Below are 22,933 nucleotides of genomic sequence, written 5' to 3'. Positions count from 1 at the left end.
TGCCAAAGGCCACACGCCATCAGCTCCCTGGGATTCAGGGGCCTGCCTCTGTAGACTTGTGCATTCTAGAACTATGTGGAGAGGGTGCAATAAGTGTTGTTAAGGATTTTCTGCACTGAGATACAGGAAAGAACAGAATGAAAAGCCCTGTGGAGCGAAAGTCCTAGTTGCGGGGGTGGGGGTGGGGAGCGGGGAGAAGGGGGCGGGATGGAGGAGACTGACAATAAAATAGACAGCGTACCAAGTGGTTACAGACGTTAGGAAACAAAACAGGACAGGAGGATCCATTGTCCTGCTTTGGTTGGAGTGCGGAGAAGACGGACTCCTTTAAACAGAGTCATCAGGGAAAATGTCACTGAAAAGGTGACACTGAAGCAGACACCTGAAGTGAGTGAGAGTGAGTAAATTCAGCCAGACATGGAGGAAGAGGAAAGGGGAGGAGGAGGGAAATAGTGCCCAGGAGCTCGCAGTGCCTTGGAAGCCAGGTGAAGACAGTGTTTCCAGGAGGAGAAGCAGGAGGGGTCAACTGCAAGAAATGTGGCTGATGGGCCAAGACGAGGATGGAGAATTGGCCCAAGTCAACAACACTGGAGGGTGATGGCATCCGTGAGGAGAGTAGGCTAGGGAGAGCAAGGGGTGAGACACCCAAACTCGAGGGGGATTAAGAGCAAAGAGAGAGGGGAGGAATTGAGGACGGTGAATACAAGCAACTTTTTGAAGTTTAGTTACAAAGGGAAGCAGAGAAATGGGGCAGTAGCTGGAAAGTCATGTCGGGTCAAGAAAGGATAGGTTTTCCAAGATGGAAGATCTACCAGGTTCTCTACTCCCATTTCCCTTCATTTTCCCTCTTGCTGCTGACAAATCTGTGGCCTTTTTGACCTCCCTCTTCAAGGCCAAAAATATTTTTGCAAAACTCTGATCCCCAGAGAGTTCTGAGCTGTAGGAGGTGAAAGCCACAAAGAGTCCTTTGTTCCTGCTTCCTGCTCTGTCACATCTCTCCCTGGGGCAAGGAGCTTGGCTGCCTTCGTCAGAGGGTGAAATTCCACAGCAGAAAGAACAAAGTCAGATATCTCAAAATATCATCCTGCTCCATTTATTTCAGGCCCTTTAGCCACTTGGATGCCCTTCCCTAAACATGGGACTCCCTATCTGCCCGCTGCTGGTCTAGCAGGGCCGATACTTTACTCTAGAACTATTTATTTTCAAGTAGTCTGGCCAAAGCAATATTCCCTAAACTTTAGGCATTCTTGGATTGCTGTTACAATTTTGGCTATTTTCCCATACCTCATATAGTTTTTATATAAAGCACTTTCCTTTAAGTTTTGTGTGTGTGTGTGTATGTGTGTGTGTGTGTGTGTGTGTGTAAATTGGCCTAACATAAAACTCACTAAAGTGTACAATTCGGTGGCTTTTAGAACATTCACAATGTCCTGCCACCGTTACCAAACAGTTCCAAAACCTTTTTCATCACCCCAAAAGGGAACTCTTCACCTGCCAAGCGGTCCCTCCCTTCTTCCCACTCCCCCAGTCCTTGGTAACTGCCAGTCTGCTTCCTGTCTCTATGGATTTGCCTAGTATGGATATTTTGCATAAACGGAATCACATGGGGGTGCCATGGCTCGGTGGGTTGAGCATCTGACTTTGGCTCAGGTCATGATCCCAGGGTCCTGGGATCGAGCCCCTCATTGGGCTCCCTGCTCAGTGGGGAGTCTGCTTCTCCCTCGCCCTCTGCGCCTCCCTGATGCCTGGCTCATGTAATCTCTAAAAAAATAAATAAAGAGAATCATAAAATACATGGTCCTTTGTGTCTAGCTTCTTTCACTGGTATGGTTTCTCCATCAGTCCCTTCTCTTGGGTTTGATTTTTTTCTAGTCTACCATTTTGATTCCCTTCTCATTTCCTTTTCTGCATATATTTTTCTTAGTTATTTTAAAGATTTTATTTATTATTTTTATTTTTAAAAATTTTATTATGTTACATTAGTCACCATAGAGTACATCATTAGTTTTTGATGTTGTGTTCCATGATTCGTTGTTTGCATATAACACCCAGTGCTCCTCGCAATATGTGCCCTCCTTAATACCCATCACTGGGCTAACACATCCCCCACCCCCTCCCTTCCATAACCTTCAGTTTGTGTCTCCAGAGTCCATAGTCACTCATGGTTCGTCTCGCCCTGACTCCCCCCCTTCATTTTTCCCTTCCTTCCCCTAATGTCGTCCCCCATGCTATTCCTTGTGTTCCACATATAAGTGAAACCATATGATAATTGTCTTTCTCTGCTTGACTTACTTCACTTAGCCTAATCCCATCCAGTTGCATCCATGTAGATGCAAATGATGGGTATTATTTATTTATTTTTTAAGATTTAGTTGAGATAAAGAGAAAGCACGAGGCGGGGAGGAGCAAAGGGAGAAGAAGCAGCAGACTCCCTGCTTAGGGTGGAGGGGAGACTTGATCCCAGGACCCCGAGATCATGACCTGAGCCAAAGGCAGTTGCTTAACCGACTAAGCCACTCGGGTGTGCCAAGATTTTATTCTTTTTTAAGTAATCTCTACTCCCAATGTGGGGCTCGAACTCCCCAGCCTGAGAACAAGAGTCACTCACTCTTCCAACTAAGCCAGCCAGGCCCTCCCACTTTCCTGGTTATTTTTAAAGGAAAATTTATTTCACCACCATAACTATTTTAAATAATCTATGTCAATATAAATGAATAATTATTAAAATACAAAAAAGCACTGCTCAAAAGAAATGTTTCTCAACTTTGTGTCTAATGACATGTTTTGTGTTGTTTTGCTGCTTAAGGCCATGATTTTATACAAAGTAATTGTTTACTAATCCCTAGTTTACTCCTGAAACCAAGTTAGGCTGAGGCAGGACACCCATTTCTCTCACAGCTGTCATAGGGCCCTCGGGAAATGGGTCCCCGGTCTCAAGTTTCAGTGGATCCAGAAATTCACTGTCTATATTCCAGGGAAAAGGTTAGGGATTGCAAGGACCAATGTCACCACCTCTTCTGTGCAGCGACACCACCCACAAGTACAATACACTTCCCAAAACACCTTACATAATACCTTGTGTGTATGGGAGTTGGGGGAATGGGCTTGCTACGTCCTGGGAAAGAACACTGATCCAGAAGGACCTAGGAGGAGATCAAAATCAGACACCTACAGCAAGGAAGGAGTGAAGCGGCCAAGAGGTGACAGCTACACTTCAGATCAAGGGAACTGCTGCTGGACAGAAGGAAAGTCCAGGGTGACCAAGTTTCTTTTTCAGGAGAACACAGGAAATCTGGATTTTTAATGTGAAATCTCCAAATTCTTAAATGTTGGCAACGAATGCAAAATATTTAAGCGACGTGGGTGGAGCAAATCCTATCTGTGTACAGGATTTGCCCTGGAGAGTGCTTGTTTGTACCCTGGGTGAGACAAACCCTTTATTCTATGGAGCCGAAAAGGAGGCCTGTAATAGAGAAGCCACATAGCCAGGTGGGAGAGGCTGAGCCCAGGTTCGAGAAAGCTGAGTAAAATACACTTACTCTGGACTCAGGCCGAACGAAACTCCTCTGGCCGGCGCCGCGCCTCTAAGCCATGGTGGGAGTCTCAGGCAAGGTCCCGGACCCCGTCAGCCTGCCCGCCTCATCGCACCCTTCATCACTGAGCGCCCGAGGTTTCGCTGCCAGCCCCCGGCAACGACTTGGTCCTCGGTTCCTTGGGCCAAGAATGCCACTGCCTGCCCCCGCTTGTCGTCCTCGCGCCCCTTCCCCTCCCCGCTGGCACTGCCTGTTGCAAGCCCGGCTCCCACCCCGCGTTCCCAGCAGGCCGCACACACACATTCCTCCACGGCCCTATCGCGCCCTCCCGCGCCCGGCTTTTGGCTGAGTCACCCGTCCACACTGGGCACTAAGTGACAGTCCCTACCCGCGAGTCGGGAGCCCAGGCCGGGCCCACTTCACCGCCCACAAACGCGCCCGGGGCCGGCAGCGAGGAGCGAAGTGCGCGTGAGCCGTACGGGCTTTATTGCGTCACCGCGACTCCAGAGCGCGCGGCTCGATCATGAGCACGCCGCCCGCGCCCTCGCGTTTGCTCCTCTTCCTCTGCCAGGGGCGCGCCGCAGCCGCCGAGCTGGCCTGGGTGTCGAGCTTCTTCTCCAGCAGGTGCATGCGCGCCGTGGTCTCAGTCAGCATGTCCATGAGCAGTTCCAGCTGCAGCTTCAGGTAGTTGTTCTCCTCCAGCAGCACCTGGCTCTTGACCCGCTGCACCGGCGGCTTCCAGCCCGACATGGTTGGCGAGGACGGCGGCGGCCGCGACCTCACCGGCAGACCCTCGACGCTCCACTGGCCGCCGCGGAACACGAAGGCCTGGTCGCTCAGGCGCGTGCGCGGCGCGCCGTAGCTGAGGCCCAGCTCCGCCTGGCGCGTCCGGTGGTCCAGCAGGTAGAAGGTGGACATGGAGGAGATGCGGCGCAGCGGCGGGCGCCGCGGCGAGAAGCGCCTCGAGAAGTGGTCGGTCCAGAACTGCCGCACCTGCTCCCACAGGCGGCCGGCGTGGCCCAAGGCCGGGCACCTGAAGACCTCCAGGGCGAGGGCCGAGTGGGCCTTGTCGGGCGCGCGGGTGCCCGGTGCTGAGCCTACAGGACGCGGGCGACCCGGGCTGGGCCCTTGCCTCTGGAGCTCTGGTGTCCAGAATGATGAAGGCAAGCCAGGGGCACTGCTGGGGAGCAAGAGTCCGGGTGAGCAGCGTGCTTGGACGGGCTGTCCCGTCAAACCGCGAGGAACGGTGGACAAAGCTCAGCTCTGAGGCTGGCATTGGGGGCTAACCAGCCGCTGGTCGCTGACGACCCCATCCCTGCACACTGGCGGTAACAGCAGTCTCCTGAAAACTACCTTCCCCAAACACCACTCCGTGTCAGGCCCAGGAGACATACATGCACATGAAGGACCACATCCCTGGCTTTCTGAGCCTTAGGCGGGCTGCTGGAAGGGATTACGGGCCCGGGAGAAAGAAACAGTAGAGACAGGTACTTAAAAGTTGAGCAGGGCTTTGCCAGGTGAATTGGGGGTAGGTAAGGGAGAGAGCCTCTAGGCAGAGTGAAAAGCCAGGTACAGCTTGAATGTTCCAGATGTGAGGAAGAGCTTGGAGTATGGTAGTCGGCTGAGAATACAAGAGGGAGCTGGAAAGGGGACCAGGACCTAAACATTCTGGCACTGCTGGATTACAAAGCCAGGATTCAGAAAAGTATTCGGTGGGATGTCTAAAATAACCAATGTCATTATTGCCACGTTCAGTTATTTTATAACGAGCTCTGGGCCAGGCCTGGTCTGGGCAGGGGTTCTTAGCCTGTGCCCGCCCTCAAAATGCTACTGGTCCAGCCTGGAACCCAGATGTGTGTGTAGATGACAGTAGTTCAGTATGCTCAGTGACATCCTGGGGGCACGTGCCATGGGCTAGGACCTATGCTCAGGATTCGAGGTCATAGGGGTTATGCAGACTACATGTGACTTTTCTCCCAAGCAGACTACATCCTCAAGGAAGCTGAAGTACAGATAACAAGTCTCAGTGTCTGTCTCCCCTGAAGCCTGGAAGTGTTGACTCTTTTCTATGGGAAAAGGACTATATGTTCTCTTTTAAATTCCTCTTCTCCCCCATGGAGGGCGAAAAGGGAAAGAACCCTCTGTCGTGCCTACATCAATCCAATAGGTGGGCTGAGGGGATGGTACTATCCCCTAGATCTGACTCAGGGCGACATCCCGGAAAGCCCAACGAGGGCCCAAGAGGGTGCAGCCAGGCCCACCCTTAAGGCTGCATCTTCCCAGAGGGCCTTTTCCCAGTAATCCCCACTGCAGGTTGTGCCTCACCTGGGGGACGTGTTGGAGGTGCTGAGCTGCTGTCCCAGGCCTGGCCCGATCTCTGAACCACTCAGCTGCTGCCCACCAGCTATGACTCACAATGCCTCCAGGCTGGACCAGCCCAGGACGAAAGGGGTGCCCACAGTTTAGCTATAAAACAGACTCTGGGCTCTCCCTGTATTCATTCAACACATGTATGGGGTGTTTGCTGTGTTCCAGGCACAGCTTTGCGGAACTGGAGATAGAAATTTGACGTAAGGGAACGAACAAGGTAGTCCCTCGTGAAGCTTACCTAGGATATCACGGGTCAGGTTCCCAGAGGCAGAGCCTGAGATGAGAATTCGTGCTTGAGTGATTTATTGGGGAAGTGCTCTCAGGAGAAGGGTGTGAGGGAAACAGGACAGGGCAGGGTGGGGAAACAAACTAAAGCAAGCAGGAGAGTGGCTTGAAGTCGAAATTAGCTTCAGCCCCATCCCATAGATAACTGCATAAATTGCACCAGAGTTAGGCCTCCTTACCACAGGAAAGCCAGTATTTTGTACCTTCTCCCTTCTCTCCCACCCCTCATTTCCCATCAGTTATTGGCAGGGCCAGCTGTGAGTTTTCAGCCAACACTTAAGGCATGTATGGGGTGGGTGCATCACCAGGAAAAGGGATCTGTGGGGCCCCAACAGCATAGAGGAAGGAGGAAGAGAATAAATAAAAATGAATAGAAGGGGCTCCTTGGTGGCTCAGTAGGTTAAGTGTCTGCCTTCAGCTCAGGTCATGATCCTGGGGTCCTGGGATCCAGCCCCATGTTGGGCTCCCTGCTCAGTGCGGAGTCTGCTGCTCCCTCTCCCTCTGCCCTTCCCCCCTGGCCCGTGCTCTCTCTCAAATGAATAAAGGAAATCTAAAAAAAAAAGAAAAGAAAAGAAATAACTAAATGAATAAGAATTTGACTTTGATATGTACAATGGAAAAAAAAAAACAAATACAGGAAGTGACTTTGGTACATGGTGTTTAGTGAAGGCACTTGACATTCATGCTAAGACCTGAATGATGAGGAGACTGCATGAAGATCAGGGGGCTGGAGGCAGAAATGAGCTGGGCCTGTTGGAAGGACAAGCACCCCGTGTTGAGGAATTCGAGGTAATGAAGTCAACCCTACCAGCCAAGCACACCAAGTTGACTGCCATCACCTCAACTGGGCATTCCTGACCCCAAAGACCTCTTCCTGGCGCCTCCCAGTTAATTCAGCGTGGCCCTCCAAGGAGTCAGGCCCAGCTCCAGGGGAGCCCATTTCCTGGAGGAGAGCCAGGTGGTAGCATTGCCTCCTGGGAAATTTTTTTCTTGAACAGTCTTATTAAGGTATCATTGATGGAGCACCTGGCTGGCTCAGTCGGAAGAGCGTGCAACTTTTGATCTTGGAGTCATGGGTTTGAGACCTGTGTTGGGTGTAGAGATTACTTTAAAAAATAAATTTTTTTAAAGATCTTCTTTATTTGAGAGGGAGGGAGAGCACGAGTGATCGAGCGGTGGGGAGGGGCTGAGACAAACAGATTCCATGCTGAACACAGAGCCCCACACGGGGCTCGATCCCATGACCCTGAGATCACGACCTGAGCCGAAACCAAGAGTCGGATGCCCAACCAACTGAGCCACCCAGGCGCCCCCAAAAAGTAAAATCTTAAAAAAATTTCTTTAAGCTATAATTGACAATAAATGACATTAATTTTTAAAAAATTTTAAGTAAACTGTACACCCAATGCGGGGCTTGAACTCATGACCTTGAGAGCAAGAGTCCCGTGCTCTATCGACTGCGTCAACCAGGTGCCCCATCAACAACATATTTCTAATGTACAACTTGATACGTTTTTATAACTTGATGTATGAAATCATCACCCAAATCAAGATAATGAAGATATCCATTACCTTCAGAAGTTTTTTCTGCTCTCATCACTACGTGTTCTTTTGCATTTTCTGGAATTTTATATAAATAGAATAATTTAGTATGTCCTTTTTTGGGCACTAGCTTCTTACAGCGTAATTATTTTGAGATTCATCTATGCAGTTGCCTTCATGAACAATTTCTTCTTATTGATGAGTATTTCCCATTGTATGGAAATACCACATTTTTGTTTTTGCATCTGTTTGATGGAAATGTGGGTTGTTTTCCAGTTTGGGAGCTTTCACAAATAAAGCTACTATGAATATGTGTGTACAAATCTTTGTGTGGCCATATGCTTTCATTTCTCTTGAAAGAATACCTAGGAGTGGAATGGCTGGGTTATACGGTAGGTGTATGTTTACCTCGCTATGAAGCTACCAGACTTTTTCTGGAATGGTTGTACCACACCCCCAACAGCAGTGAGAGTTTCTGTTCTTCCACATACTTGCCAATACCTTGTGTGGTAAACCTTTTTAATTCTCATCATTCTGGTGGGTATGTCTAAATTGTGGTTTTATTTTTTTTTAAAGATTTTATTTATTTATTTGACAGAGATAGAGACAGCCAGCGAGAGAGGGAACACAAGCAGGGGAGTGGGAGAGGAAGAAGCAGGCTCATTGCAGAGGAGCCTGATGTGGGGCTCGATCCCAGAACGCCGGGATCACGCCCTGAGCCGAAGGCAGACGCCTAACCGCTGTGCCACCCAGGCGCCCCAATTGTGGTTTTAATACCATTTCCGTAATGCCTAATGATGTTGACCATGTCTTCACGTGCTTCTTTGTGACCCTCTTTGGTAAATTAGGGTGTTTTGCCATTCTTTCTTTTTTTTTTTTAACTGGATCGTTTGTCTTATTGTGTATAAGGAGTTCTGTTAATGCTAGATAAAAATGCTTTGGTGGATGTGTTTCGCAAATATTTTCTCCCATTCTGTGGCTTTGCCTTTCAAAATGAAAGATTTTAATTTTGATAAAGCTCAGCTTATCAATTTTCTCTCCTGTAGTTCCTGCTTTTTGTATCATATTTAAGAACTCTTTGCCAAACCTAAGGTCACTAAGATTTTCTCCTCTGTTTTCTTCTAGAAGTTTTATGGTTTTAGCTTCACATTTAGGTCTGTGTTACATTTTGAGTTAATTTTTAAAAAATATTTTATTTATTTATTTGAGAGAGAGAGCATGAGCGGTTGAGGGGGCGAGGCAGAGGGAGAAGCAGACTCCCCGCTAAGCAGGGAGCCTGACATGGGGCTCGATTCCAGGACCCTGAGATCATGACCTGAGCCAAAGGCAGACACTTAACCGACTGAGCCACCCCAGCGCTCCTTGAGTTAATTTTTTAAGATTAATTTATTTAGAGATTAATAAATTAAGATTAATTTATTTGTTTTAGAGAAAGAGCACAAGTGGGGGGTGCAGAGGGAGAGGGAGAGAGAATCTCAAGCAGACTGAACTTGGAGCCTGACACAGGGTTCTATCTCATGACCCCGAGATCAAGATCTGAGCTGAAACCAAGAGTCAGACCCTTAACCAACTATGCCACCCAGGTGCCCCTTTTTTGAGTTAATTTTTGTTTATAGTGTGAGGGGAAAGTTGATTTCTTTTCATATAGATGTCAATTTGACCTAGCACCAATTACAGAAAAGACTAGGCTTTCTCCCTAGTTCAGTCCTGTCATTCATCCTGTGACTGTCCGAGTGTTTCTGGACTGTCTGTTCCTTTCCATTGGTCTCTTTATCTATTCTTGCACCGCATCGTATTTTCTTAATTATTGTAGCTTACAGGAAGTCTTAATATCTGGTAGAGTATATCTTCCGGCAATATTCTTTAAAGATTGCTTTGGTTTTCTAGGTCCTTTGCAATTCCATATAATTGAATTTCCATCCTAATTTTAGAATTTGAATGTCAGTTTCCACAAATAAACCCTCATGCTCACTGTTCAAAGCTCTCCCTTCCTATCACGAGGACACTTGAGAGCTCAGATCAGCCCTCAGAAGGTTGTCTGATGGACGTGGAAACAGAGCCCAGGAATATTTTAATCAAGCCAGTGATTCGTTCTCTCTGTCATTCTCTCCAAATTGTGTCTGTGTTATTAAGGCTAATTTTCATTAACCGTCTCAATATTTTAGGCAGGTCATGGGTGGCCATGGTCTACAAAACTTTCTTTTTTTTTCTTTTTCTTTAGATTTTATTTATTTATTTGACAGAGAGAGCACAAGCAGGAGAACAGCAGAGGGAGAGGGAGTGGGGGAAGCAGACTCCCCACTGAGCAGGGAGCCCGCTGGGGGCTCGATCCCAGCACCCTGAGGTCATGACCTGAGCTGAAGGCAGACGCTTAACCAACTGAGCCACCCAGGTGCCCCTACAGTAACTTTCAATTTCCCTTATTTCCTTACAAAAAAGGGAAAGCTATAAAACCCAAGGAAGTCTTTATTTGATGATTTGAATGGGAAAAGTTTAGAGAGATGAGGAACAATTAACATCAACTCCTTTGGCAAGCTGACCTTGATTCTGAGGAATTAAGATACTGTGTCACTGTCACCGCTGAAAAGAGCAGACCTGGAGCCCTATAGGAAAGGAGCGCCAGCTACCAAGAGGTCTGAGTTTTAGGACATAAAGGTCATTCTAAGGGCACAGAGGAAAGGAGAAGAGGACCTGAAAATGAATGTTCACTTCCTCACACCACAGGCAAATGCCATAGCAACTGTGAATGTCAGTGGATCCCTTCTCTTGGCAACCAAGAGGAAGACTCCCAAAACCAAGGAAGCAAACTCTCGTTTTGCCCCATGGCTATTTCACTTGGTTTCTGAGATACTGTTCATGACATTTGCCCTTTCCGAAACAATGAGACGTTCTCTGTGCTAACAGAGCAAATAAAAAAAAAATTCTGCATCTGTATAAAACTTGAGAGAAGTCATTTAGATAGTACGGGGTGGGGGCGGCCTGGGGTGGCTCAGTTGGTTAACTGTTGGATCTTGGTTTCAGCTTACACCCTGATCTCAGGGTCGTGGGGTTGAGCCCCATATCGGGCTCCGTACTGGGTGGGGAGTCTGCTTGAGATTCTCTCTCTCCCTTTGCCTCTGCCCCTCCCTGCTCACCCTCTCTCTCTTAAATAAATACATAAATACATAAATTTTTTTAAAAAGTCATTCAGTTAGTACAAAACACGGCGGAACACAGGAATAAAGAATGCACATGCTTCACCTTTTTATGAAGAGCAAGTTAAACAGGAAAGGATGTCCACCTGCTCTGTGGCTTATCTTCCTGGGGTTTTTTTTCTTTAGCTTCTCCTCCAGCCTTCCTCTTGGGCTTGGCGGTGACCGAAGTGGGGTGCAGGGCAGCGAGCGGGTTAGCCCCAGTAGCGGTCTACAGGTGGCTATTCCTTCTGCCACTCTTCCCCATGCTACTCCCAAGCCATTGCACCTTAAAATTAGTTCCATGCCTGTTCTTTGGAATCTGTAAATACTCTATGAAAAAAATGTTTAAATTTTCTGTTTTTTAAAAAAAAAAAAGATCTGGGAAAAAATGTTCATGCATATTCTCTCTGCCCTAGATAACCACCTTGTAACCGGGAAGCATCACTGAACCCAAGAATCTGCATCTGGGCTTGAGCGGTGGAAGCCAAGGAGAGGGGAAGGTGAGCAGGCAGGCATGGGAACGCCAAGCTTCGCCGGGGAGTGGAAGATTTCAAAGTCTTTTTTTTAATTTTTAAAGATTGATTTATTTATTTGAGAGAGAGAGAGCACAGGCAGGGGGAGCGGCAGAGGGAGAGGGAGAAGAAGGGGAGCCCCACGCAGAGCTTGATCCCAGGACCCTGAGATCATGACCCAAGTCGAAGGCAGACGCTTAACCGGCTGAGCCACCCAGGTGCCCCGATTTCAAAGTCTTTCTGAAAAGTCAAAAGTAGACTAAGCATCATATCACAGCACAGAGTGTGTGCCAGGTGAGCTCCAAAACATCTGCCTTGGGGACACTGGGACCAGATCACAGGCCATGTACTACTTATTTTCAGCAGAAAAAAAAAAAATTTTTTTTTGTTATCCTACTTAAATGTGAATTTGAATATTTTTGACTAATAGGTCATTTATACCTTTATAATGCTTTTATATTTGAAAGTTGGAAATAAATGAATGTATGGCAAGTTTACGTCTCTGCGCATTCAAACAAGATTCTGAGGTGGGTTAATATTTTGGAATTTTAGCCCTTGTATAGTTTGTCCTAAATAGTTCCCTATTCCACAGGTACCTGTTATTACCTAAATGAAAGCGAGGCTTTCTGTGGAAAACAAAACAACTTTCTGGGCTTTAAACTTTCAAAATAGGCTCTGAAGAATTGTGTTGGATTATGAAAGCCTGACTTTTTTTTTTAACTGTGAAGTTGGAAATTGTGCAAGGAGGGGCACCTGGGTGGCTCAGTCGGTTAAGTGACGGACTTGATTTCAGCTTGGGTCCTGATCTTAGGGTTGCTAGATCAAGCCCTGCGTTGGGTTCCGCACCGGGCGTGAAGCCTGCTTAAGATTATCTCTCCCTCTCCCTCTGCCCTTCTGCCCCCACCCCTGCTCATGTGTGCTCTCTCTCCCCCCAAAATAAAATTAAATTAAAAATAAAAAATAATAATAAAAATTGTACAGGGAACACCTGTATACCCTCTATCCAGATTCCCCTACAGTCAACATTTTACCCTATTTCTTTTATCATTTCTGAGCCATTTACATATATCATGGCCCTTTGCCCCTAAACACTTCAGTGTGTATTATCTTACGTGTCCAGAGTGCAGTTATCGACCTTATGAGTTTATTTCGATATAAATTACTTTAATCAACCATCCATATTTCAATATCATCTGCTTACTTATAATGCCTGTTAATAGCGTTTTCACTACAGGAGCCCATCTGGAGGTAGGTATTGCATTTAAGCATTGCAAAGGACCCTTCTGTACTGTGGGCAGACACCCTAAAACCATGTAAATGTCCTGTTCCTCATCAAAATTACCCCCCAGATTTAGTCTCCGTTGGCAATTCTTGCCTGAGCCAATCTTTGCCATTAAGTTTGCAAAACGATGCTTTTCCAACACTAGCACTAACTTCATATTTGTGAGTGGGTTCTCAGCATTCTACTATAAGCAAGAGGTCTCCCTTCTCTAGCAGTATTACGGGATAATAGAAAATCTATATGCTCTCTATCCCCCCTCCCCCAATTCCTAACACAGGGCTTCTAAAACCCTTCTAATTTCCTGAGTGGTAACAGTACTGGGTGCATCTTTTGCTGCCATATTTGCTCTTTGACCCTTATTTTGATACAGACTTTCCAAATCCCTTGGAATTTCCTCAGTAATAGTAGTGTCTTTAGTTCTAATGAGGTGACTCTTGATGAGCTCCTGCATGGAAGCAGGTCACCAGAAAGACCAAGCTATGATTAGAAGCTTGGAACTTTGGGGCGCCTGGGTGGCACAGCGGTTAAGCGTCTGCCTTCGGCTCAGGGCGTGATCCCGGCGTTCCGGGATCGAGCCCCACGTCAGGCTCCTCTGCTGGGAGCCTGCTTCTTCCTCTCCCACTCCCCCTGCTTGTGTTACCTCTCTCACTGACTGTCTCTATCTCTGTCAAATAAATCAATAAAATCTTTAAAAAAAAAAAAAAAGAAGCTTGGAACTTTGAGCCCCATCCCCCATTCTCCAGAGACGGAAGATGGGCTAGAAATCGAGTTAATGGGGGGCGCCTGGGTCTTTAAGCATCTGCCTTCGGCTCAGGGCGTGATCCCGGGGTCCTGGGATGGAGCCCCACATCAGGCTTCTCTGCTGGGAGCCTGCTTCTTCCTCTCCCACTCCCCCTGCCTATGTTCCCTCTCTCGCTGGCTGTCTCTCTCTGTCAAATAAGTAAATAAAATCTTAAAAAAAAAAAAAAAAGAAATGGAGTTAATGACCGATCTTGCCTTTGTGATGAAGCCTTCCTGAAAAGCCCAAAGTATGGGGTTCAGAGAGCTTCCACGTTGGTGAACACATCTGTATGCAGGAAGGATGTCATACCCCCAACCACAGGGACCCTCCTAGACCTTGCCCCATGTAGCCTTTGATCTGGCTGTTCATCTGTATCCTTGATCATATCCTTTCATAAGCTGGTAAACGTAAATAAGCATTTCCTCAAGTTCTGCGAGCTGTTCTAGCAAATAATCAAATCCAAGAGGAGGTCGCGAGAGTCTCTGATCTGGAACTGAGTTGGACAGACATTGTGGGTAACCTGGGAACCCACTACTTGTGATTGGCATCTGAAGTGTATTCGGTCTCATGCATTGAGCCTTTCACTGGTGGGATCTGACACTAGCTATCTCCAGGTAGATGATGTCAGGAGTTAAATTGTATAGCACCCAGCTGCTGTCACAGCATTGCTTGGTGTGGGGAAAACTCCCACACCTTTGGTGTCAGAAGGGTTGTGAGTATGGTACTGGTATGAGTAAAGGGGAGACACAGGAGTGTAGTGGTTTTTTAAAAGTTTATCTATTTTTAGGTAATCTCTACACCCAACGTGGGACTCGAACTGACGACCCTGAGATTAAGAGTCGCATGCCAGATGAGCCAGCCAGGTGCCCCTAGGTTTTTTTCTTTACATTTTATTAATTTCTATTTTTTTCTTTTAAAAAATTTGTTGACATTTTCATTTTTCACAGGCTTACAATTATTTTGAGTTTCAAATGGCTGTGCTCTCCCCCTGGAGATTCTGATATAATGTTCTTGGGGTACAGCTTGGGCGCTGGGATTTTCAAAAGCTTTCCAAGTGATTCTAATGTGCAGACAAGGCAAATAAATATCCCTTGCAAGGTGAAACATAGAGACCAATGCAAGAAAACAGAAAAAAAAAAGCAATGTCTAGGGAAGATATACAGAGGAAAAAATCTTCAACTGGAAGTATACGAGGACAGCAGTCTGGCGAAGTGAGAAGATCAACAATTCTCTCTCCAGAAAACGGTGATAAAATTGGAGAAAAAAAAAATCGACCAAAAGCAAAGGAGGAATTGAGAAGCGTTTATCCATGAAAAACCACTGAACTCGGGGTGAGAACAGGGAGTCTGTGGCATTCTTTCCCAGAGCTGCTCACATTCCCCCAGCTTGGTCAGCAGAGCAGCTGACCACGGCTGGGCAGGCTGTACCACCCAACAGCTCCACAGACAGAGGGGGCTCACTGCATTTGGAACAAACCACAGCGAGTTGCTCTTACACACCCACTAGAATGGTTACAACAAAAAAGACAGACAAGAGCAGGTGTTGGTGATGCTGTGAAGAATCGAAACGCTCCAACCTGGGACTGTGAAATAGAACAACTACTTTGGAAAATGACCGGGCAATTTCTTCTAAAACTAAACATAAATTTACCACATAAGCCAGCAGTTCTACTCCTACGTTGTACCCAAGAGAAATAGAAATGTTTGTATAAAAACTCATATACTGATGTTCATAGCCCTGAATTGGAAACAATCTGAAGGTCCATTGGCTGTTCAGTGGATAGACAAATTGTGGCATATCCATGAAATGGAATATTATTCAACAATGAACGGGAATGAATTCCTGATACATGTTGCTCCCTGAATGAACTGCAGGAACATTAGGCTATATGAAAGAAGTCAGATTCCAAAGACTACATATTGTATGAGTTCACTTGTTATTTTTATTTTTTGAATTTAAGCTCAATTAGCCAACATAGAGCACATCATTAGTTTCAGATGTAGTGTTCAATAATTTATCAGTTGCCTATAACACCCAGCGCTCATCACATCACTTGTGCTCCTGAATGCCCATCACTCAGTTACCCCATCCCCCCCAATATGTTTCCATTATGTGATTTCTCTAGAAAAGGGAAATCATTAGAGGGAGAAAGCCATTCAGTGGTTGCCTGGGGTTGGCTGGGAATCGACTGCAAAGAGGTGCTAAGGCACTTGGTGGCTGACATATCCTAAATTTAGATTGTGGTAATGGCTGTAGAATTTTATATTTACTAAAAATCATTGAATCATTTACTGACAATGGGCAAACTTTATGGTATGTTCATTATACGTCAATCAAGTTAAAAAAAAAACCTACGTGAGGGTAGAATAAAGAGATTTTTTTTGATGTGCAAGATTTCAACAACACCTCACTCCACAGTTTGGGGAAGCAACAGGAAGACGAAACTACCAATTGTTGGTAGTAAACCAAGAAAAATGGAAGATGGCAGGTTATTTTTTTTTTAAGATTTTATTTATGTATTTATTTGAGAGAGAGAGCACAAGAAGAGGGAGAGTCAGAGGGAGAAGCAGACTGCCCGCTAAGGGGGGAGCCCGATGCAGGACTCGATCCTGGGACTCCGGGATCATGACCTGAGCCGAAGGCAGACGCTTAACCGACTGAGCCACCCAGGTGCCCCAAGATGTCAGGTTATTAAGAGAACATTAGGGGCGCCTGGGTGGCGCAGTCATTAAGTGTCTGCCTTCGGCTCAGGGTGTGATCCTGTAGTCCTGGGATGGAATCCCACATCAGGCTCCTCCACTAGGAGCCGGCTTCTTCCTCTCCCACTCCTCCTGCTTGTGTTCCCGCTCTCGCTGGCTGTCTCTCTCTGTCAAAAAAATAAAATCTTTAAAAAAAAAAATAAGAGAACGTTAAAAGATATGACTGTACAAAGAGTCTGTAGCAGTTTTATACCATACAGCCCAAAATTGGAAACAACCCAGATAACTCTTCCTTGGTGAATGAATAAACTGGCATGCTCATATGACGGATACTACTCAGCAAGTAAAAGGAAAAAATTCATGATAAATGTTACTGTATAAATGAGGATCTTGGAACAATTTGTTGACTGAAAGAAGCCAGCCACCAAACACACCAAACACTATATACTATATGGTTCTATTTATATGAAGCTCTAGAAAAGACAAATCCCTAGTAACAGAAATCAAGTCAGCTTTTGCCTGAGGCTGGTGGTATGGATGGGCTGGGAATCTCTAAGAGGGAATGGTAGTATAATAAAAATGGGTCTTCGTTCTGGGTTCCTGGTGCACAGCTCCTGAAATGCTTGGAATTTCCCGAGCGATAGGAATGTCTTTTTCTTTTTTTAAAAGATTTTACTTATTTATTTTGAAAGAGGAAGAGACAGAGGGAGGGGCAGAGGCAGAGGGAGAGCGAGAATCTCAAGTACACGCCACACTGAACGTGGAGCCTGACTCACGGCTTGATCTCAGGACCCTGAGATCAGGACCTGAGCTGAAATCAAGAATCAGACGCTTAGCCATCTGTGGACCCAAGCGCCCTAGGAGGGTCTGTTGTTATTTATAAGGAGCCCGTTTCAGCCACCCCTGAGTTTATGCTAATACGGTGATTATGGGTGGGCCTCTAGATAGCCACAGGTTGGAGGCTGGTTACTGCCTGAGAAAGAACTGAATAGGAATGTAGGGTGCCCCTTCTGGCTGTGTGCCCCCTTTCTCTTTCAAGCAAGGGAAGGTGGGGATCAGCAAGGATGAGGGCGGCCTTGTGGATAGGACAGAGGGGCAGATTAAGTTATAAGAAGCAATTGGATAGGAAGGGCAGATGGGTCAACAATTTTGTTTACAGTGAGTTTTAAACATTTTATTTTTTAAAACTAAAATACAAAAGCGGGCATCTATGTGATTTTAAGTAAGCTCTACACCAAACATGGGGCTTGAAAGCCCGAGATCAAGAGTCGCATGCTCTACCAACTGAGCCAACAGGCACCCCCATTTAGGTGATTCTTTATTGAAAAAATAACATACACATGTTATTAAAAAGCCTCCTTTCCAGGGGCGCCTGGGTGGCATAGCGGTTAAGCGTCTCCCTTCGGCTCAGGGCGTGATCCCGGTGTTATGGGATCGAGCCCCATGTCAGGCTCCTCTGCTATGAGCCTGCTTCTTCCTCTCCCACTCCCCCTGCTTGTGTTCCCTTTCTCGCTGGTTGTCTCTATCTCTGTCAAATAAATAAAATCTTTAAAAAAAAAAAAGCCTCCTTTCCACTTTTCACTTGTGGAACCACATATTACACAGCAGGTACTGAAGCTTAACTCAGAAAATGAACAAATCCACAGGTGTGGTTATGGCACAATCAACAAGGAGCCAATTGCCCCGACAGATAACACTTGGATTTCTCCATCTCTTGGTAAATACAGCATTATCCTCATGGAGATCTGATTCATGAGATCTTCACAGTTGGAAAACACTTCAGAGAAGCAAACGACTTCCTGGGCCCTTCAAAAGATCACCTCCATGCCTGGAAAGAAGAAAAGGACCACTCATTTTGTAGAGGGGGGAGACTTGGAAACAGGGAAGACCAGTTCAGCAGGCTTATTAGAAGGATGAACTGCAGTCTCTACAGTGATTATTTTTGTAATCTGGTCAGTTAATCAACAGTGACTGCTTTTAAATTGGGGGAAAAATATTGCTTGGGGTTTGTCCTTTGCTTCCTTCTTTGCTTTTTGTTTGTGTGTGTGCGTTTTTTTTTAAGATTTTCTTTTTTTTTTTTTTAAGATTTTATTTATTTATTTGACAGAGAGAGAGACAGCCAGCGAGAGAGGGAACACAAGCAGGGGGAGTGGGAGAGAAAGAAGCAGGTTCCCAGCAGAGAAGCCTGATGCGGGGCTTGATCCCAGGACTCCGGCATCACACCCTGAGCTGAACCAAACACTTAATGACTGAGCCACTCAGGTGCCCCAAATTTTATTTATTTCTTTGAGACAGAGAGAGCACAAGCAGCAGAAGTGGCAGAGGGAGAGGCAGAAGCAGGCTCCCTGCTTGGGGCCCGATCCCAGGATCCCGGGATCATGACCTTAACTGACTGAGCCACCCAGGTATGCCTTGCTTTCTCCTTTGAAGAACATTATGCTTTAGCCAAAAAATCCCGAGCAGAACTCTTAGCAGGATCTCCAGTCCTGTTCTGTCTTGAGACCAGACGGGAGCCTCAGGATCAGCCAAGGTTGAATTCCCTCTTTTTGGGGGGCTATTCCGTTCACCTCTAGTCACCAAGGCTCACACTTCCGTGTTGGCTTTGACTCCTCTTTCCCTAGCCTCCTGAGTCCAGTGGGCCATTCTTCAGTGTCAACATTTAATGCTTTTGTTTCTATACACGCTGCCTGCCTTTCCCTGACCCTGCCCTTACATCAACCCCAAGGAGTGGCTTCCTAATTGGCCTCATAGTCTCTCTGTCTTTCAGACCTCCCTGGAATAATACTAAAATAATCTAAAATTAAAATCTAAAATCTAAACCACCTCCCTGCAGACTCCTTGGCTCGACCTTCAAGGCCTGCCCCCTAACCCAATCCTGGAGCTAACTTCCCATCACTTTCTTAGACACCTTTCTCCAGCCAAAACACTCTTTCTTAGACACCTTTCTCCAGCCAAAACACTCTTTCTTAGACACCTTTCTCCAGCCAAAGAAATAAATAAAATCTTTAAAAACACTCCAGCCTAAACACACTCTACCCATTTTCCGGTCTTTGCATATGATGTTCCCTCACCTAAGGAAACCTTCAATTCTCCTCCAACTCTCCCAACTATAGAAATGCTGCATATCCTACCAGGTCTTAGCTCTTTCCCTGTCCATTCTAGATGAAAGCAGTTCCTCCCAACTCAAAGCTCCATTACCTTCTCTCTCTCTCTTTTAAATTATTTAAAAAAGATATTTATTTATTTATTTATTTATTTGAGAGAGAGTGAGAGCAAGAGAGATCACAGAGGGAGAGGGAGAAAGAAGCAGGCTCTCTGCTGAGCAGGGAGTCTGATGTGGGGCTCGATCCCAGGACCCTGGGATGAGAACCTGAGCCGAAGGCAGGTGCTAGTCTCACTGAACCACCCATGTGCCCCTTCATTACCTTCTCTTTACAATTTATTACGTATTTATGTATGCATTTATTTATTTATAATTGACAGAGCACAAGCAGTGGGAGGGATGGAGGGAGAAGCCGACTCCCCGCTGAGCAGGGAGCCTGATGTGGGTCTCGATCCCAGGACCCTGGGATCCTGACCTGAGCGAAAGGCAGACACTTAACACAGTGAGCCACCCAGGCGCCCCCTTCTCTTTACCTTTTAGCACCTTTACTGGAGTAGCTCTTTTGCTCACTTACAGTTCCTATAACTACATTTTATGCTCATTGTTTGGAATATGTGGCATTCGGAATATCATAAGTAAAATTCTTTTACATAGATCTGGGGGTTGAAGAACAGGAGAATACTAAACTCAGACAAACACCGAACTCTGACTCCTCTTTTCTAAGTGGCAGGAGAGAATAATGCTGGTTCCTTGGATAGGCGACACACCTGCTGATTCTAGTTTTTCCCATCCTAAGATTGAGCCTTTGGGTCTCCAAACAAGCGGTCCTTTATAGGACCTATAAAGGTCTAGAAAAACCGTAGGCCATCTCCATTTTCTGAGGTTCTTAGCATATTAAAACTGAAGATGTGTTAAAAGTGGGTTACAAAAATTGTGATGCGTCTGAAATCTTCCCATCGTTTCCTCTCCACCCAGCCGTCAGTCTGTCTCCGTGCCCTTACGTTTCATCTTATTTAAGGAAACATCGCAAACTGAAAATGGAAATAACCTTGGGTTATAGTATTCTGGACTCTGCTGGGTAAGGAGGCGGCAGGCTGCTGCGCCCAGAGAGATGACTCTGCAGGAACGGTGGCGCCTGGTTACACAGCGCTGTGCAGTCAACTCCAGGCCGGGCCGGGGAGCCCGCGCCAGGTTCCATCCCGGCCCCTCACAGGCCGCCTCCGGGAACTGGCCCTTCCCCATGGCCCAGTGGATCTCCCACCCCTTCTGCCGGCTGCCATTTGCCCCCTAAGCAAAGGGAACGGGATACCCATCCCGGAGGCCAGGTCCAGGCACCTGCGGCGTAGCCACCCAAGACGTGGGGATGAAACGCCGGGCAGCAGGCCCACTAAGGCACCAGGGCAACGAGGCGCCAGAACGCCTGCCCGACCAGCTCCGCCCCACGGCGCGCGCGCCCGAGGTTCTCTATTCCGCTGCGGCCCGCCCCCTTCCCTCCCGCCCAACCAACAGCCACTTCCTGCCTCGCTCCCAGCCAGTCCCCACACTCCACGAAGAATAGCCCTAGGGGGCGTATGGGAAGGTGCATAGAGCGATGGCCGCAGCGGCCAACCAAATCCCGGAGCTTACGCGGGGGGGCGGGACTTGGCGCCGGCCCTGGCTACTCAGGAGCGAGGGGCGGACGCAGGGCCGGGCTTCGCGCGGTGGGGCTAGCTCGCGCGGCAGCCGCGGTAGCCGAGGCCTCTTGGTTCTGCGGCACGTGACGGTCGTGCCGCCTCTGCCGCTGTCTCCACTGCAGCGCGGGGCCAGGTGTGCGGGCGGGTGGAGGCGCGGGCACCGCCGTCGGTCCCCGTAAAACTCGAGGTGAGACAGGAGGCCCTCGCGTGTCCTCGGGCCTGTGAGGACCTTGGGGGGCCTGGGGGCGCGGCGGCCGAAGGGCCGGGCGTGGCCGGGGCCGAGGGGGTCGGGCTCGGTTTGAGGGCCCAGGCCCCAGCAGACGCGCCAGTCGTGAGGGACGAGGCCCGAGCCCGGGCAGCTTGGTGTGGGGAGCCAGGCCCAGGCCGCGCCGCCGGGGTCGGGAGGCGTGGCAGGTGCCTTAGAGCCTCCCTTGACCTCTGGGTAGCTAACTTCTTCCTATGGCTTTGCTTCTAGGGCTTTCTGAGGCCCTTTACAGGCTACCTGGTAAGCCGCGAGGTGGGTCGGAGTAAACAGGGAAAGGTCTGGAGTGGGATCGGGCCTAGTCGGTCCTCCTAGCAGTGGGAAGAGGTGGTATCAGACTGAGAGGGAATGTCTGGGATTAGCATTACAGGTTCAAAACTGGAAAATAAAACCGCAGAGCGAAGAATGAACCCTAGCACCCCCAAGAGTGTGGAGAATGTGCTAGAACACGTCTTGGTTGAAAATCTTAAGTCTTAACATTTAGACCTATTTGGGGGTGGGGAGTAATCCATTCGGAGATGCAGAGGATATTATTAAAAGCAGGAAAGTACCCAAAAGCTCACTGAGGGCATGGCGTTTTATGGTGGAGGAAACGGAGACCCAGAGCTATGAAATGACTGGTCCAAGGTCATGCCATTAATTTTATGATCACGTTTGGGATTATAGTTGAGGGCAGGGCAGTTTTGGTGTAGGGGTTAAGGTTAAGGCCCCGGTTCAAGCCCTTTATGGACCATTTGTTGTTGTGTGAACTCAGGCAGTTTACTTACCCTTTGTGTCCTAGTTCTCCCCAAATAATGGGCATAATCATACCTGACGGAGCTGTTAGAATTAAATTGGGTGTACAATAAGATAGGGAAGTGTGACACATTTTAACTGTTGGGTAGGTAATGATTGCAATAAGTTATTATAATCCGAATGCTGTTGGTCCCCTACACTCACGTCTTGCACTTTGAATTAAGTCCTGTTTCCCAGTATCTGAAGACACATTTACTTATTTATTTTTAATTCAAATTTTAGTTAACATACAGTGCAATAATGGTTTCTGGCTGAAGCTACATTTACAGTAATGGGAGGGAGAGCTGGTCTAGTGGGTCAGCTGCTGGGCATGGCACGCGTGAATGCTGGTTGAGGGAAGTTAAACCGAGCTGAATATTAAAAGCTTGGGAGGACAAAGGTGAGCCACACGGTTAAGTCTCTTTACCTCTAATTTAGGAAATGGAATGTTTTGTTTAATTTTTTATTGAATAGACTCTTGTTGTTTTAAGAGAAGAATTGTGTTGAGTTTTGAAATCACTCTGTATGTTAGCTTTTCCTGCATTGTTTGAGGGTCGTGTATAGAATCCCTGCCATGTTGTACACTTGCTGTAAATATACTTAGAGCAGACTTGGAACAGAGGTAAAGCACTGTGTGGGAGTTCTTTGCACCAGCCAGGGTACACAAGCCAACAGGCCTGGTAACTGGATCATGAGAAGGCTGGAGTGAACTGTGTGTATTGGAGTGAATGAGTCCCGCAATGACAGATTTTCTGACCTATCTGAAAATGGGTGTTAGCTTCCCGCTCCACCTATCTTAACCAGACAGACAATTCATCTAACACATTATCTTCCAAGAACCATGAGAGGTAAACGTTTGGGCAGAAGCTGTTGCGGCCGTTTTGGCAATCGTGCTGTTGCATCCTTTCATGAGAGTTCACTTTGCCCTGCGAGATAGCTTCAGG

At 47.3% G+C, this 22,933-nt stretch overlaps 2 protein-coding genes across 3 annotated transcripts in view; one reads left to right on the top strand and one right to left on the bottom strand.

The window, feature by feature from the left end:
* Positions 1-4,000: 4,000 nt before the first annotated feature.
* On the bottom strand, positions 4,001-22,017 carry CBY3 (chibby family member 3). The gene is made up of 5 exons (XM_034655719.1): positions 21,983-22,017; positions 20,907-21,312; positions 20,424-20,567; positions 5,859-5,923; positions 4,001-4,713 (listed from the first exon to the last, which is right to left on the bottom strand). The coding sequence occupies exons 1-5, from the start codon at positions 22,015-22,017 to the stop codon at positions 4,026-4,028; spliced, it is 1,338 nt and encodes a 445-aa protein (XP_034511610.1). The 3' UTR covers positions 4,001-4,025.
* The window catches only part of CANX (calnexin), a 32,648-nt gene continuing 30,685 nt past the window's right edge, over positions 20,971-22,933 (top strand). The window contains exon 1 of one of the 2 annotated variants that reach the window (XM_034655837.1): positions 20,971-21,140. The gene's annotated coding sequence lies outside the window, so the exon portion shown is untranslated. The remainder of the gene's footprint in view (positions 21,141-22,933) is intronic. The other variant, XM_002921122.4, reaches the window with a different exon arrangement.

This window comes from Ailuropoda melanoleuca, chromosome 3 (assembly GCF_002007445.2).
Source record: "Ailuropoda melanoleuca isolate Jingjing chromosome 3, ASM200744v2, whole genome shotgun sequence".
Lineage (NCBI taxonomy): Eukaryota > Metazoa > Chordata > Mammalia > Carnivora > Ursidae > Ailuropoda > Ailuropoda melanoleuca.
Note: the sequence above shows the minus strand (reverse complement) of the source record. Positions and strands in the feature narration are given on the sequence as shown.

Coding starts and splice junctions, on each gene's coding strand:
- CBY3 (XM_034655719.1), bottom strand. CDS start 22,017: ATGCCCATTATTTGGGGAGAACTAGGACACAAAGG. Junction 21,313..21,982: donor GGAGAACTAGGACACAAAGG/GTAAGTAAACTG, acceptor CCCCACACCAAG/CTGCCCGGGCTCGGGCCTCG. Junction 20,568..20,906: donor GCCAAGTCCCGCCCCCCCGC/GTAAGCTCCGGG, acceptor CCCTTTGCTTAG/GGGGCAAATGGCAGCCGGCA.